Here is a 17690-nt window from a genome sequence, read left to right on the forward strand (position 1 = left end):
TATGTTTTTCAGATGTCTTTTCTCTGTGGTACAATAAAGGGTGATATCTAATGCCGTTAGGCAGAAAAGCTGTTTTCTGACTTGCTACCATTTTTAAAGGTTCCAAATTGTGAAGTGCTTGCTTTAACCACATATGTTCTAGGCATATGCTGGTTGAGTGCTGTACATATATTATCTCATTTTATCTTCCCATCTGCCCAGTGACGTGGACTTAACAGATGCAGAATTTTCCTACCTCGTTTCCTTGTAGCAGAGCTGGGATTCAAGTCCAAGTTTGACAGCTCCATCGCCGATGTCCTGCCCATTATGCTCTTCTGCCCTCATCACAACGGCCCATCCAGGCACGTGATCACATGTGTTTTGACAGGTTTTTTTCCTACAACGTTGAATAAAGCAGCTTTGGCTAAACTATGTTTAAAGTGTAGGAAGCATCTGATGTAATGTGTTTTGCTTTGCCATTTGAGTTGATTGATTTCAAATTAATCAAGAAGAATTGTTGATTTTAATGACTAGCGAAGTAGTAAAGCAAAAATAGAAACATATACATATAATAATCTCATTTAGAAAATCGGAATTGGCTTTATACAGAAAAGTACTTATTTTCATTTTATAAATTAATGGTTAAAAATTTCAGTAAAGCTCCCGTTAGACTTCTGGTCTATAGTGAGGTATTTCTAAAATAAAAGTTTTTATTAGAATCTTAAACAAAGCTCTTTAAAATTATTTCTTGTACAGCCACCACCAAATTCCCTCCCCTCTTCCACCACAATTACCCCCTTCCAGGCCCCTGCCAAACACTGAGACCCAAACACAATAAAGAATATTTTTATTGTAGTTCAGTATTCACAAGTAATGCAAAATAGTGAGAGACGGATACATTTTAATTCACAAAAGAAAAAGTTGACAACATAGAAAATGCTGTGTTGCACTGAAATATTTAAAATTTGGAAGTTTTAAAGCAGAATAAAGCTGTTCATTCATAAAATCCAACCAACATCCTTTCTCTTTTCATTTTTGTGAACTTGATGAGAAAATTTTTTTTTCTAAGCCTGCCCTAGTCTTTCATGAGGTATGAAAGCGAACCATTTCCAGGTTATGCTGATAAGTGAATGACTACAGATGTGTGTTTTTGTGCTGCTTTGATCAATGTAATAAGCATTCAGAACACACTCCTTCAAGTCTGACCACTTGTTCATGTTGCCACATGCATCAGATGCACCAACGTGAGACAACTCAAGTTGGTTATGTGGTGCCCACTCAGGCCTAACGTGTCATAGGCTGTGAATAATCTTGACATCTCAGTTTCGTGATGAAAATCTAACTGGCCACACATCAAATCAATGCACAATGAATTATTTGAAAAATCTGGGCGTTTCTACCCAGGCATATGTATGCAGATAGCATCAACACTATCTAGATTAGCATGTTTGTACCCCATTTAAAAAGAAAATATACACATTCACTGGTAACTCCCTCCACCTAAAATATGTATGTGTGTGTGCATAAACTCGTGTGTGTGTACACACATGTTTACACATATTAGCGTGCTGATAAATCAATACAAAGGGTTTATGACTTCAGAAAAATACTGTAGTGATCCTTTAAAAAAAAAACTTTTAAAAACCATTTTAAAAATGTGATTAGATTTATAAAATTTAATTTTCACAAAGCTCAGGTTCACCTGTTACATAAAGCTGAAATGCTATACACCAGTACAATGAAAAACCTGGTAAGCCTTTTTTAAAGGCAAAGTGGGTTTTTGAGATGCTCAAACTTGTTTAAATCCAACTCAGTAAGCAGGCAGGTTACCTGGTGCAGTCCTGGCTTTTGAACGTTTTCCTGCTGGGATTTGAGGGGTTTCAAAACCACTGCACACATTTTGGTTAGCTGTATGTTTGGAGAATTAGATAACACTTTTATCAGTCCTCAAACCAACTTTTATCAGCACTCAATCCATGTTATCAAGAATCTACACCACTGAATCCTAAAAGCATTGCTGAAAAAAAGGACCAACAGCATTTTTGCATTCACTAAAGCATACAGGCTCACACCAAGGAAGTTGTGTTTGATTTTAGAATTTGAATTAATTAAAGGGGCAGACATAATAAAGTCGTCTTCACCACATACCCTTCCTTCCCTCAGCCCCACGCAAGGGTACCCCCTCGCCCCCCACTCCCCAAACAGAACAACACACCCACCCACTCTGGGGCAGATTCTCTGGGTTTGCTACCCTCTCCACACACACTGGAGGGCAGTCTCATTTTCTCAACATGTACCTTTGGAGGCAGGCACCTCCTTTCTCTGTTAAACAGGTAAGGATACAGGATCAAAACACATGGGTATTTTAGATGTTACCTGAAAACTACAAAATGCTTCTCCCAGAGCCTGCAGAGGAGTCATACCCTTCACTGTTTCTCTGAGTCCCACTGCAGATGAGATTGGCATTGGGATCCCACTCTCAGCTGCCGTATGATTGTACAGTCAGCGTCTATGACCTGAATGAGGAGTTTCCCGGGCCCTGGTTCAAAACTGTTTGCAAACGTATTCCATCCAGTCATGAGACAGAGAACAACCATGGTCATGTTGCACAGGATTTGAGAAAGACAACATCACTATATGGGACCTTCCTGGAAACAGGGCTTTCCCATATTTCCATAAAATAAGGCTAGACTAGTCCCTATATCCATCAGTGTGGATTATGCCCTTTTTGATAGGGCAGTAAGAATCCGAATTTGAACCAGGGCTGAAAAACATAGAAAGGTATATACTAGCAGCTTTTAAAGTCCAGAAAGAAGGAGGTAGAGACAAAACTTGATTGTAAGTAAAAGAAGTCAGGAAATTTCCCACTGTATGGAATAACTCTAACTAAAACATTCCAAAATATTTACATATAGATAGAATACATTTTGAAATACATTCTTATGATATCAGAGGCATGCCAAAACAAAAACATATTACCCCTCAGTAAGACTTAAATGCTTTTTATGTACATGGTAGAATTCTATTCAAAATAGGTTAAAAATTAAGGGACAGAAAAGTTAAATACAAATTTGTAAGCTATAGACAAGTACTTTTTTTGTACACTGCTTTCAATCTATCAATAACCAGGACTTGAATATCTGCTGTGTGTAAAGCATTTATTGAAGACTGGTGCTAAAGATTATGCAATAAAATATTTTATAATATTGTTTAAAATCCTTAAGTTCTACTTTAACGGCTGAAATGATACAAGCCCTTTTATAAAAGTTTCTAGTATAAGCTGAGGTCCTATAACTACATGCTCTTTCAGAAGGCAGTCTGTATCAGAATGCAGATGTATCTGATGATTGCAAAGGAAATAACTGACTGCAAATCTAATTTCACTCTAGATCTAGAGAAAGTATTGATTAGAAAGGGGCGGGGGGTCTACTTTGAATTAAATTAGTAAAGTCACTGAGAAACCTGATAAGACTTAAAGCAAACAAGCCATAGGGTTTGGTTTGGAGTAGACCCATGCTAACCTACTTCTTTCCTGATGCACTTTTCCCCTGGAAGTGTTTTCTTCATGAAAACTAAAACAAGGAGTCAATAAGGAAACACGTAAAACAAAAACAAAAACAACTATTAGCAGGAAATCTTAGCAGATGAGGCTTTAGGCAGGTTGGCTAATACTTGTGCTGTGATTTGGAGTGAGCAGGTGGTTAGAATTACAGGAGCAGGAACTTCTGATGACAAACTGGCTTAAAGGTCTCCCCACTCCTTTTGAACAACTGTAGAGAAAATGCTTCAAACAGCAGTTTACTCACTCATCGGCTTAAAACTGAGTTTGATGAAGAATTAACTAACTCTATGGACTTAGAAGGAAGGTATTAAATTATACCCAGGAGTCCGTTTTCTAAAATATGTGGTAAGTCACTTTTAGCAACAACAACAAAACTTCTAGGGGCTCCTACTGGCCACAGGTGTGACAATTTGAACACCAAAAAGAGTAACGATAATGCACTGAAACACATTAAAACTACAACAATTCATGAGTGTATAATTATACGAAAAAGGAAAAATCAAAAAGAACCTAATTCGTCACCATCTATTAAACCAACTCCTTACTTTGAAGTTGATAACTAAATGGAAAAAAAAAAAATTTAACCTGCCCTTCCAGTAAGAACTATATTTAAGGATGGCTAAATAATTCAAGTTGAGGAAAAGCTGTAGTTTACACAGAAACACCAACTGATAAATGCAGAAGAAATGAAAGAATTGGAAAAGAAAATTCACACACCTTAACAAAATTGCTACTTTAGGCAAGGATTATCACTAGACATTAAAACCCCTGGGTGAACGGCTAATGGAGAACTGAGCATTCATTCAATGCCAAAGGAACACCATACAGATAACTCACTAGTCACAAAGGAGAAAATGTAATTGGGGGATTGGTTGTCATGTTAATCCAAGTGATTTATTTTAGCATCATTAATGGTAGGTCAACTAGATATTACTTGTTTTCTGTTGTGAAGTGATTTGAAGCATGTGTCTCATCTATGATATATTCTAGCAAGAAATGTTTTATTCAAATTCATGAAGCCTTTAGTTAGACATAACTTCTAGATCATAGGTAGTTCAGGAAATAAAGGGACAAACTAAATAACACCTTGAAAAAGCGAGTGGACACACTCATAAGATGGGATTCTACAGGACAACTGCCCCAAATCCCTTTAACAAGTCAATGTCATCAAAAAAGGGACAGTGCTAGATTAAGACACAGTTATGGGACTTAGAGGGACATGACCATTTGTAGTGTAAGGTCACAGAATGAATACTAGTTTGGATAAACCAACTACAACTGTGGAGACAACTGGGGACGTTTGAATATGGTCTGAGGTAAACATGTTCTAGAATGAGAAAGCAGAGATTGATGACTGAAAAAGAACAGGTCACAGAACACTATGTAGAGTATGATCTTATTTTGGTTAAAAGATGTAAATATATATGGATAGAAAAAGATCTGGAAGGATATGCATTAAGGTGTTAGCAATAATCTTTGGTGGTAATGTAATGTTTTTCTGATTTTTGCTTGTCTGTATTTTCTAGTTTTTTGCCATGTACTTACATTGCTTCTGTAACAATAAATGGTTATTTTAAAAGAAGAACTTCTGGAAAATTGTGGGTTTGCCTCCTCTGTGAGATAACTGATTACAGAAAGTCTGCAGACCAACAAGTACAAAAGCAAAGAACTACTACCCATCTGGTGACAGTGTATCTGATTTGTGGATAAAGTACTTAAAATAAATAAATTCTTTAAGTTCACAAAGATAATACTAAAGAGTAACAGAAATGTCACTACACAATAAATGCAGGCAAGAGGCTAATAATACCTTTGAAATAGTCAATTAAAAAAATACAAGTAAGATACATCTTGCTATGCGTCATTCACCCTCCAAATCAAGCCTTGTATTTACTAGTATTTACCTACTACTAGTATTTACCCTTAGGAAAACAACATTTAGTGTCTACTATTTAAAGTGTGTAGGCTAGTAATTTCACGAGAGGCTCATACCCCATCGCAGGCTGAGCTCCTCGTCTAAGCTTCCGGAGTGGCGTTGGGCTCAGAGTCCTCCTGGGGAGGGGCAGCTGTGGCCTCCTGCTCGGCAAGTGCCTCTCGAACTTGGCTGCCTAAGACTGCGTCGTGAACGCTGTGGAACAGCAGCTCCAGTAAGGCAGGATTTTCAAAGAATCGATTTCGACTGAGGTCATTCACGACTTGTGCTATAAAAGAAGAAAGGAAAATTAGCCCAGGGACTTCCCTGGTGGTCCAGTGGTAAAGAATCCACCTTCCAATGCAGGGGATGTGGTTCGATCCCTGGTCGGGGAACTAAGATCCCACATGCCGCGGGGCAACTAAGCCCGCCCACCAGAACTACTGAGCTCGCGCGCCTCAGCTAGAGAGCCCGGGTGCCGCAAACTACAGAGCCCACGTGCCCTGGAGCCTGTGCGCCACAACTAGAGAGAAAACCTGCAAGCCACAACTAGAGAGAAGACTGCGCGCTGCAATGAAAGATCCTGCATGCCTCAACAAAGATCCCGCAACTAAGACCTGATGCAGCCAAGAATAAATCAATCAGTAAATAATAAATAAAAAAAAAAGAAAATTAGCCCACACTCTGGGTGTCAGTCTTAAACATTAAAAAAAAGTAACACTTTCGAGTGTGTACCCGCGCATCCAGAGTGCCGCGGCGACACCATGTTGGGCATGATCAAGAACTCGCTGTTTGGGAGCGTAGAGACTTGGCCTTGGCAGATCCTGAGCAAAGGGGACAAGTGAGAAAGCTGGCTTCCAAAATCAGCATGTATACCAACCACAGCAGGTGGCAAGAGAAAAAAAAAACAGCCTTGCAGAGGACCTTGCAAATCTCATAGCAAGAGGCATTCTTGCAATATCTCTGTCTGGGACTTGAACTTGACCAGGGTTCCCACTGAATGTTGAAAACTGCTATTTGTGGCCACTGGCTGAAATCCTCATCTAGTTACTGATGTGGGAGCACAAGCTAGCTGAATGTGCGGGAGAGGTCTCCTATGAGGAGAGGGCCTGTGAAGGTGGGAAGTTTGCCACAGTGGAAGTGACTGATAAGCCTGTGGATGAGGCTCTACGGGAAGCAATGCCCAAAGTCATGAAGTATGTGGGAGGCACCAATGACAAGGGAATCGGGATGGGGATGACAGTTCCTATTTCCTTTGCCGTGTTCCCCAGTGCCGATGGGTCCCTACAGAAGAAATTAAAAGTCTGGTTCCGGATTCCAAATGAGTTTCAAAGCAACCCACCAGCTCCCAGCGATGACAGCATTAAGATCGAAGACAGGGAAGGCATCACTGTCTATTCCACGCAGTTTGGCGGTTATGCCAGGGCAACTGACTACGTAGCTCGTGCTGCCCAGCTGCGCACCACCCTGGAGGGTACAGCCACCTGCCGGAGTGACTTCTACTTCTGCACTGGGTATGACCCTCCCATGAAGCCCTACGGACGCCGCAACGAGGTCTGGCTGGTGAAGAGCAATGAATAACTGGCTGAACCAGAGCTCCCCGGATGCTTGCGTCTGTGCCCACTTCCTCCAGGAGGAAATGAAGTTCCCTGTGCAGCTCCAGCAGGGCCGACTTTCCTTCAGAGCCAATCAGTCACTGCCGATTTCCTGAAATAAGCACGTTCCAGATCCTGAGGCTCTTGTTCTCGTGGAGGGAAATAAGGCACCCACGATACACATGCGTCCTTCTAAATGACTTGGAAAATTCCGTGGTAGACCAGAAAAACCCAGCAGCATTTTCCCAGCTCTCTGGATCCCTAAAAACTGATTTTTAAAAATTATTGAAACTGTATTTTTGTTATTGAGGAAGAAGTGTGATTTACGTGTGATCTTTCATCTCTGATTCTTATAAGAGCTTTCTTTAAAAAGAAACTGGAAATAAAGATCTTTGACTTAAACAAACAAAAAAAAAGTAACACTTTCATATAGTTTAAATATTAAAATGATATAATAAAAATTATTTTTTTTACCATACATGGTATTATTCTGTGGTGTAAATGTACCCTAGTTTATTTAACTGGTCCCTTTTGTTTGACAATTGGATTTTTTCTAGTGTTTTGTTCTTATAGACAGCACTATGATCATTAACCACGTACATGTGTCATGTTGAATGTGTGTAGCATACTGCTGGATTTGCTGGGTTAAACGTAAATGCATTTGTAATTTTGAAAGAAAATGCCTGTCTGCCCTCCACAGAGGCTGCTCCAGTTTGCACTCCCACCAGCAATGTCTGAGGGTTCCTGTTGTCCCACAGTGAGCCTACAGAGCCTGCTGTCAAACATTTTCGATTTTTGCCATTTTGGTAGGTGAAAAGTGATGCCTTTATGTGAATTTCATTTTCAAGCACTGTTTTAGCCAAAATTTATATTAAAACAAAAAGCGCAGGCACTGTCTGGAAAAACCTAAATGATTTTATATAACTATGTTCATGGCAGCCATTACATAAATAATTACTAAAAAATATACCAGCCCTGAACAATGGTTTATTAGCTCCTTTCCTCCAACTCCAGTGCAGGAGGCCTGCCACAAGTAACCCAGGGATGTGAGTGCTGTAAGTGGCAAATTTCAAAGCTAGCTTTAGATTTTCAGAAGAATAATTTTCATTTTCACCTAAAACTAAAATTAAGGGAAAATACTTCCAAATGCAGTTATTTAAAAAACAAACAAAACCAAAATGTTAAAACGTCTCCCATTCTAAAAGTGTACTCACCACTGCATCCTGCTAAATACACATAAATGCCGACATCTCCATATTCTTTTACAATCTGTAATAATGTTGAAATAAAGTTTAGTTTCTCTTGACTCTGTGAGGTGCAAGTTTCTTTCTACCAATACGTATTTAGTGACATAAGATGCTCTGGTTCATCCACTTGAGCTACTCCACTTCAATAATTATGCATTTTGAACTAATCATTTAAAAATATGTATTTTGTTTGATTTTTATATCAACAGTGATAATTTGGAACATCAAAGAATTCCTGTCAAATTTTATTCAGGTGTAATAAAGGTATTATGGTAATGGTTTTTAAAAGAATCTTCTCGAAGAGATATATACTGTAATACTTAAAGATTAATGATGACTGGGATGTGCTTCAAAATAAGAGAAGGGGAAAATGGGTGTGGGGATAAATGAAACAAAATTGACCATGAACTGATAATAGTTGAATCTGAGTGACAGTTACACGGGGGTTCATTACACTCTGCTCTTTATTGTGTATATTTTCGATATATTCCACAATCAAAAGTTGAAAAACAAAAACAAAAACAACAACAAAATTTTGAGAGTTGAAAAAGGACCCTAGTTCAATTCTCTGATTTTACTGATGGTGATACTGAGCACAGAGATATTAAAAGACTTGTTAAAGATGATGCTTACCCCTGCCAGAGTTTTTACACCAACGGAATCAATAAAATTGACTTGTGTAAAATCCAGAATGATGGTGTGGACGTTATCCCCTGGGGGCATAAATCTTTGCAGTTCCTCAGGAAGTGTGCTCTTGATGACTACTGGGGGATATTTTATTTCATTCTCCTCTTCCTCAGGCTTGGTGCCATCTTCTCCATCTACTTCTGCATCCTATGTTAAAAATCAAACCAAACCAGAGTGCTATGAACAACTCATATTTCGGTTCTGAGAAAGATTTATGAGGGAAAAATTAGTCCTCATATGCTCAAGTTTCTGACTATACCAGACTGTTTCCAAAATATTTGCTATATCCTAGCCCTGTAATATGACAAAAAAGGATATGTACACAATATTCAGTTTTAGCTGTTTCTTTTTTTCTTCCTCCTCTTCCTCTTTTTTTTTGTCCAATGAAATCCACTCTCTTTAGTCATCACATACATTTTCCCCTAACTTCTAAAATAGTCCCATTAACTTCAACATGACAGACCACAGTTATCATAAGCCCAAACAGCAAAAACCAGTCTTTTGAGTTTTTTTTACTATCAGCTGAATGAATCTCTGACAAAGTAATAATGTTTTCCTGGGCTCCTATCACTACTTATTTCAGAAGCATTCTCATAACTGACCTTACCATGTATCCTTAATATACAAAGGATACTTAGCTTGTTTCTAAGCTTTCCTACTTTAAGGACTTTATGCTGTGTTAAAACTTCAATCATGAATAAAGGTGGGGGGCACTGCAGATCAACAGACAAGGGAAAGTTACAATGAAGGGATCACTCACCACTTTGACGATGGTTGCATTGGCCATGTTGGCATTTCCAACTTCCTTAGCATACTTCTTCATGGCCTTTCTTCTTGCTCCCATTATGAGGGCTGGGTTCACTCCAGTCTTTACAGAAGGGCAATATATGCAAAAATCACTTCTTGGCTCCCAGGAACCCACCCAAAGCAATTAATCTTCAAATCTCTCCATCTGACTGTTTTCTATGCCAAATTATCACCATAACCCTTGCTCTACCTTTCCCTCAGATGCCCTGAACTGGGTTACTCCCTCATGAAAAGAACAGTAGTAACTTTTCTTATTCTTGGTCTTGATTCAAGACAACCAGAAGCTAAATATTAAAGAGAATTTTAAAGTAGTATTTTTCAAACTTAGATCTCTCAGATTCTTATATTTAAGAGACTCTGTGGGTTGAATGGAAGGTTTTCCTCCTTGCTGGATAGTGTGGGGTGGAGTTCTAATCATCATCAAAGGAACCCAAGAATAAGAAACTTAAAATTATTTTTTCACCTTTTTTCTTAAGTATTTTTGAAAAGGTAATACATGCATATGATAAAAGAGAATGAATAGCGGTGTTGGTTATACAACAATGCGAATGTACTTAATTCCATCCACTGACTTGTACAGTTCCAAATGGTTAAAATGATAAATTTTAAGTTATGTAAAGAAAAATAAAACAAAACAAAACAAAAAAGATAAATTTTAAGTTATGCATATTACACCACAATTAAAAAAAATAGAGGTGGAGAAAAACAAATAGTATAAAAGGTATACCAAGACATTTAAGTGACCCCCCATGCCTATCAATCCTCAGATTCCCTCCTCAGAAATAATCACCCTTAATTTCTTGTGACTCACCTTTCTTTTTAATGCACTGCTGTATAAGTCACTATTTGCATAATAAATTGGGGCATTTATTTGGAATATTTTTATTCCAGGAATTTCTTTCACCTGAGAAATAAAACGTTAGTGAATTTAATATATGGAAATATTTCAGAATCAAAACAGCAATTGCTTCCCTCTTCTAACTTGAAAATTAATACAGAAGTTGCTAAGGAAGGGCACTCTGACAGTGTTTAAATAAAATAATGTCACTCTAGCTGACCTACTCGTGCTCTGGAGGAACACGTGCTGAGCAGAAAGCCTTTAAAAATGCACAGGTTTTCATTTCTTTTAAAAGTCTTTCTTTGTTTCATTTTTACCATAAAGTACAAAGAAGAAACTGAAAAATGTTTAAAAAGAGAACTGGATAGGAGAGGGGAAGCTGCCACTCAGTCTGTGAGAAGCAGCCAAATAAAATGAACACAGGTTGATATTGCTTGATTCACAGAATGTAGGAAGGAGTGAAAATGGACCCAAGTGAAACAGAGTGAAAATTTTATCAAGAAGCCTCATGGAACTCTAGAATGCAGCTGGAAACAAGTAACCCAGCACATAATTCTTTAGGAAGGGGGAAAAAATAGCAATCCTAACACCAGTCTGATTTCTTAATATCCTATAGTGAGTTTGAGAATTTCCTCCCAAGCATACAACAAAACAAACAGATAAAACTAGTTTAAGAAGACTTTGTAAAAGATTCTACATAAGAGATTCCATATAAGAAAAGAACATTCGAAGTCAAGAATATTTTAAGCCATAATTTTAACGATGAAAAATGAAGCAGGTGGGCTTCCCTGGTGGCGCAGTGGTTGAGAATCCGCCTGCCAATGCAGGGGACACGGGTTCGAGCCCTGGTCTGGGAAGATCCCACATGCCGCGGAGCAACTAAGCCCGTGCGCCACAACTACTGAGCCTGTGCGCCACAACTACTGAAGCCTGTGCCCCTAGAGCCCGTGCTCCGCGACGAGAAGCCACCGCAATGAGAAGCCCGTGCACCACAACGAAGACCCAACGTGGCCAAAAATAAATAAAATGTAATAGATAAATTTATATATTAAAAAAAATGAAGCAGGAGAATTCCATAGCCCCACCACCTACATTTTACACTGCTAATACTAGTATTTTGCCACCAGTTTAAATTCATCAGAAGGAAATCATGCCCATACAGACCACCTTGGCAAACAGTCTCAGTACTTTGTAAACATATACTTTAAGGCCAAGAACATATGTTTATCCTCATTAAAAAAAGAGGAAAAATAAATATTAGGAGGTTGTGTAACTGGCGTGTAGTATAAACTGTAAAACTGAATCCAGACAGTAAACTGAAGTTCAGGCTTTTCGCTTTGACCACCACACCTCCCTGCTCTCCACCCCACTCTTTGTCCTAAGTAAAAACAATATCTAGCTGGCCAGTCACATCACATGCTTACAACCATTTAAAATGATAGAAAAAGGTCCTACCTCCTCATACGCGTCTATGTCAATGTACACATCAGTGTCAGGAAGCTGCCCAAGGACTTTGTAGCTCGGACTGAAGACAGAGAAGGAGCGTGTTAAAATACCAATGTGCTGATGCGCAGGACTTGACGGAAACACGAGGTTCTGCACGTTGGATTTGCTAGTGACTTCAGGGATACTCGATCCTTTTATGGTGCCTTTTCAGAAGGGCTCCACATGTATTCACATTCCCAGTGCCATTCCAAGCCTAACACACTCCACACACACCCCCAAGACGTACGCAATATACACACGCAACACATACACCTAACACACATACCCCCCACACAGCACACACGCACACCACGTACATACCCACTACGTGACACCACACACACACCCTGTACACACCATCCAGAGAGCACACACACAACCTGACCAAGACAAAAGACTCAGGCATCTAAAGATGGGGGCAAAAATGAATTGTGCAGAGTTCAAACCATGCCAGGGACATGTGTAACTCGATCCCATGTTACTGGGTAGATAGAATTATCTTTCTGTTTTAATTCTGAAGCAGGAGAGGGGATTTTCATTTTGTCTCTAATAAGAGTCTCTGACTCATGGAGCAGTGGGCGGGGGGTTAGTCAACAGAAGGTGTGGGGAGAAAAAAATCTCAAATCAGCATAGAAAGTTTTCTGAAGTCTGGTGTGAATAGATTTTAAACATTATTTTAAAAGCACAAATTCCGAATTCTTTTTATAGGACAGTCTGGCTCAAATTAGATACTGAAATGATGACAGGTACTACTTCTTAAGCACCTGATATTACCTTATTATAGCCCATGAAAAATCCTACTGGGCTTATTTCTGCCGTCATGTGGAAGAGAAACTGAAGTCCAGCGGGGTTAGGTGAGCTGTTCAAGGTCAGAGAGCTCGGCAGACCCAGAATATGGCTCAAGGTCTTGTACGGACATTCCATGGTCTTGTTACTATGCTCTGGTGTTCTCAGCTCATATGTGCAAGTGCTTTGTGAGTTAGAATCTAGAGCAGAAATGGCAGGGGTTTTTCTAGGTGGATTCCTTCAACAAGCATTCAGAGAACACACACTGTATGCTGGTACTGGGCTCTAGGGACCTCGTGTACACAACCAAGGTGCTCACAGTCTAGTGACGTCTGTGGACAAATATAACACCAACGACTGATACTGGAGATGAGAGGCAAGGTTCTCAGTTGAGTTCCCAATTATGAGAAAACCTTCCATACGACACTCGAAATGTTGTCCACATGTTGCAATCTAGTGCCAGCGGGCGGAGGTGAGTGAGGGGTGGACACAGGGACCACACAAGTAACTGGGAGACATGTGAGGTGCTGGAGGACCACAGCGCTGCTGTGGGCGCACAGGGGAGTTGGGATCTCTCTGGCTGGGTGAGCGGGGTCTAAACTTACGTGGATTTCAACAGGCAGATGAGGAGAAGGCCTTCCTGACCACCTGGAGTGCGCTGGAATCCCACTTCCTCAGGTCTAAATACTCCTTGTTTCTTCCGTAATCACCCCAGGAGCAAGAAAGTCTCTCTTTATGAACTCTGATGGGGTTTTATTTGGCCATCTCTTATGCTTATTATCACCTGTACCTTGCTTACACTTAACTGAAGCACTTACAACTGTGTATTCCAATTTCTTGAAGATGGATTATAAAATGCTGATTAAGAGTTAGCCTCTGGATTCACAAAAACTCATATTTCAATCATTGCCTACCACTTGCTGTGTGACCCAAGTTACTCAATCGATCTAGGCCTCAGTTTCCGCATCTGTGAAACGGGGATGCCAACAGTCATTGGGCTGGAAGAATGAAATGACATAAAGCGCGGATCTTCGCACATAGCCAGGCACATAACTAACTACAATAATTTAGTGCCACCATTACTTCATTATCATGATTAGCATCATCATTATCATTATGTATCTGTCATCCTTAGGAGAGTGCAGCCTTTTTGAAGGGAAGGACCATGTTTTATTTACTGCAATATCCCTAGAGTCTAGTATCTCCCTGGGAACCTAGTAGTCCCTCAAAAAAAACTGTCCAATTAAGATTATAATTATTTTAATATGTTTTGCCCCCGCTTGGGGGCAAAAACTGAATTTCCGTCATATTTATAGCATCACCCACAGCGCCTGCATGGAGAAGGCATAAGGAACAATTTGTTGATGAACTGATTGTCCCTTAACCATGTGGGCTTTGAGGGAATCTGGGTGTTTGGAAGACAAGCAAAGCCAGTGAAGCACTAGCCCTCTCTGGACAGCATGCCCTAATTACAGAGAAAGAAGCAGCTGAAAATAAACATGTAGCCTTGGTACTGGCTCCCCAAACTCTAACCTACAAAGACCCAGCACAATCACCAACAGGGACAGAACATTAAAAATCAACTTTAATTATCTGGGGGAGAAAAAGAAGCAGAGCATTTAAAAAACAACCTGCCTAACTTTAAAATTTATGATAAGAAATCATAAACTATTATTTGGGTTAAAAAAAAAAACCCAAAAAGTGAAAAAAAACCCTCCAATTCTATACTATGGCTTGTTAAAGGATATAGGTATTTTTAAACCATGATGTTCACTAAAGCTCCGAGATAAAGAACTCTTGCACGTATTAATAATGCTCGTATAAAAACGGGGGGGGGGTGAACTTCTCTTACATAAAAGTGGGTGACAGGGTAGAGTTTGTTATTAAAAACAGTGTAATTCTTGAGTTTAGATTCCACGTGTTGTTTACATTTCCCTCTATGTCGTTTCTGAAGAGGAAAACGCTCATTTCCTACTCTGTAGAGTGGGGAGCATACCATCATTTCCATCCAGCAGCCCTTCAATATACCACAATCAAAACTTTAAGAACTATCGTGTGATCTGCAACTACAGGCAAAATCAGACTAACCTCATTTTCATTCCTCCCGTGTTAAATCTGTTGCGTGCATAGGATGTGTCAGGCGCTGTGCTGGGCTCCTCATGTGCATTATTGTCATTTGAACCTTACTGTGACTCTTTGAGGTAGCAAGTAATAGTCTCACTTTATAGAGGCAGAGATGGAGGCTCCAAGAGGTCACGTAAAATCACAGAGCTTATAGAGTGTGTAGCCAGGACTTGAACCTAAGGTTGTCTGACTCCAAAGTCAGGCTATTTGAAAACATATTGTTTCCTTTTTTTTTTTCTTTATAGTGATTTATTTATTTATCATGAACAGAGTATTTTTTTTTAAGTTATTTTATACTTTCCCCATTGGGCTCAGCTTGCTACTAGGAGAAGAGATGACAGGCGGTAATAATTCAGGGTGCAGGAAGGAACAGCTGAAGCCCCACATATGATAACTTGTTGTCAGCGTCTGCTCCATGTTATCAAAACCTATGTCAGCACCCGGTGCCAAAGCAGACTGCAAGAACACACAGTTCATTTACCCTCACAAGAGGGTAAATAAGCCAGCGTGCCACAGGGGCCAGAATGGCAGGAACCATGAGACAAAGTAGGCTCTTTTAAGAAAACCACTGATGGAATTATAAACTGTGATAGAGTAGAGCATCTGGCACGATCATATTGAGTTTTTCACTTGGCATTTTGTTTATTTAGTCAACAAGCCCCATGTGTCCTCAGCTCCCTTTCATGATGACCAGAAGTAACCAAAGAGCTTACTTTGACCAGATTGAGCTTTGATCTACGTTTAAACTCACTGTTGCAGTCTCAGGCGGGACACACACCCATGCCAATCTGTGCACTCACCTCTGTGTTCTGTAAATCACAGTCAGCAGTGCGATGATCACAGCAGTAATCAAGCCATAGTCCAAGCCCAGGAACAAGGAGGAAACAAAAGTGGTAAGCCAGATGGTCTAAACAAAAGACAGAAAGCTTTAGGTAGAATCATGTGAAAAATTTCCCAAGAGTTCCACACATACACACACACACACAGACACACAGAGTACCTAGCCTTGTTGCCTAACTGGATACTGCATATAATAACTCGCCACAGTAACTTATCTTTCTCATATTTTTATCAGCAACAATACATTTGCTGCTATGACATATTCACCTAGCAATCACCTTTGTTACTTACCAGCTCTATCTTGCTGGTTCTCCAGAAAAAGGGGAGATCTGAGAATTGCATAAACATTCCTTTCAGGTTGACGATCACAATGGCCGACAGCACAGCCTGAAACACAGCACATTCATGCATGTCTCTCCTCTTGTGTCCAGAGACGCCCTTTGCTGGCTCCTCACTGCCCTGCGGCTGCCCTCCCACCGACCTTTCCCCACTCACTTCCTACAGGGCGGTGATGGTACATGTGGAGACAAGAACACCTGGATTTTCAGAACTTGGTTAGCTAAAATGGGCCTTGAAAACCAGGCTAATCAGCCTAGTAACAAACCTGCATGGTGGTCAAGAGGTTCAGAATTAAATGGTACTCAAGGACTTATCTCACCCATGGTCTTCCTGCATTATGATTTTCTCTATGCTATAGCATTCCTGAGCTCTACTAGATTAAATGTTCCAGTAACCAAATGTTTTATGAGTGTAGGCCTTCTCAAATTTTTAATGGGAGTATAAGGTCATAGAAGATCAAAGAGAGAAGGACCATGGAGATTAGCCAAACCAAAACCTCCACTTTGCATATAAAGAAACTGAGAATCAGAGATGCTGAGATGGCTTTCCCTAGGTCCCAGTTGCTGGCAGATTGTGGAACAGGATATTGAGATCCTAGCTTTGGCCCTTTCTCATACCACCTCACTAGGGTTACAGTAAAAACCCATGAGACAGCCACAAAAACATAAACAAATAAAATAGCAAAATCTCTATACATGAGAAAACCTCACACCAAGTCCAAGCTACACACCTGGGGTAATGATTCAAAGAGGAATCCAGTGGCTAATATGACCAGCAGAATCATTAACGAGGCCAAACAACCTGCAAGCTGAATGAGAGAAGACACGTGGAAGGGGCTTTTAGGAGACCTGAGTAAGAGGCGGGGCACAGGTTGGTCTTAGTCTTTTGATAATCACTGTGGGAAGACATGGCTTCACATAAGTCCATCCATACCATTACATAAACCTGTAACTCGTTCCCACTCCCTTTCTGGGGTTTTGGTTCCTCATATAGCCTTTAAACAGAAGCTGAAATATTTAAACACCCTGAATGAAATGCCTGTGCCAGGGGTGGGGGAAAGGAGATGTATGGTGCTGACCTAAGACTCACAGGGGCCAGAAGAGTTCAGATAAGACTTTGCCATCCAAAGTGGTAGCCACTAGCCACATGTGGCTATTTAAAGTTTAAAAAGTAAAATTAAATAAAATTAAAAATTCAGGTCTTGGTTGCACTAGCTACATTTCAAGTGCTCAAGAGCTACATGTGGCTAGTGGCTGCCATACTGGACAGTACAAACATCAAACATTTCCATCACAGCAGAAAGGTCTATTGGATGGTGCTGGCGTCCTGCCCATACTCACTCTCAGGCTTTCATGACAACATCCTAGGTCTGAACTTTGAGGTTTACTGGTAGCAGGGAGTGTTGTTTAATTTTTCGATTTGACTGGCAAATATACCCCTTTTCTGTAGATTCAGTTCCTTGTGATTTGCTTCAACCAATCATGCCTTT

General features: G+C 40.0%; 2 protein-coding genes across 4 annotated transcripts in view; one reads left to right on the forward strand and one right to left on the reverse strand.

The window, feature by feature from the left end:
* Window positions 1–3213: 3213 nt before the first annotated feature.
* Window positions 3214–17690, reverse strand: part of SLC26A5 (solute carrier family 26 member 5) — a 54473-nt gene continuing 39996 nt past the window's right edge. For 2 of the 3 annotated variants that reach the window (XM_059932874.1, XM_059932873.1), the window contains 8 exons: window positions 16154–16249; window positions 15823–15929; window positions 12083–12152; window positions 10601–10693; window positions 9743–9850; window positions 8929–9129; window positions 8263–8317; window positions 3214–5742 (listed from right to left, as the gene is read on the reverse strand). In XM_059932874.1, the coding sequence (XP_059788857.1) occupies window positions 5558–5742; window positions 8263–8317; window positions 8929–9129; window positions 9743–9850; window positions 10601–10693; window positions 12083–12152; window positions 15823–15929; window positions 16154–16249 (915 nt within the window). In that variant the 3' untranslated portion in view covers window positions 3214–5557. Of the gene's footprint in view, window positions 5743–8262; window positions 8318–8928; window positions 9130–9742; window positions 9851–10600; window positions 10694–12082; window positions 12153–15822; window positions 15930–16153; window positions 16250–16931; window positions 17010–17690 lie in introns of all 3 variants that reach the window. The other variant, XM_059932876.1, reaches the window with a different exon arrangement.
* On the forward strand, window positions 6186–7356 carry LOC132371585 (heme-binding protein 1). Its single transcript, XM_059932872.1, has 2 exons — window positions 6186–6294; window positions 6536–7356. Exons 1-2 carry the CDS (start codon window positions 6218–6220, stop codon window positions 7032–7034), a joined length of 576 nt encoding a protein of 191 aa, XP_059788855.1. The 5' UTR covers window positions 6186–6217; the 3' UTR covers window positions 7035–7356.

This window comes from Balaenoptera ricei, chromosome 9, assembly GCF_028023285.1.
Source record: "Balaenoptera ricei isolate mBalRic1 chromosome 9, mBalRic1.hap2, whole genome shotgun sequence".
NCBI lineage: Eukaryota > Metazoa > Chordata > Mammalia > Artiodactyla > Balaenopteridae > Balaenoptera > Balaenoptera ricei.

Coding starts and splice junctions, on each gene's coding strand:
- LOC132371585 (XM_059932872.1), top strand. CDS start 6,218: ATGTTGGGCATGATCAAGAACTCGCTGTTTGGGAGCGTAGAGACTTGG. Junction 6,295..6,535: donor ATCCTGAGCAAAGGGGACAA/GTGAGAAAGCTG, acceptor AGCTGAATGTGC/GGGAGAGGTCTCCTATGAGG.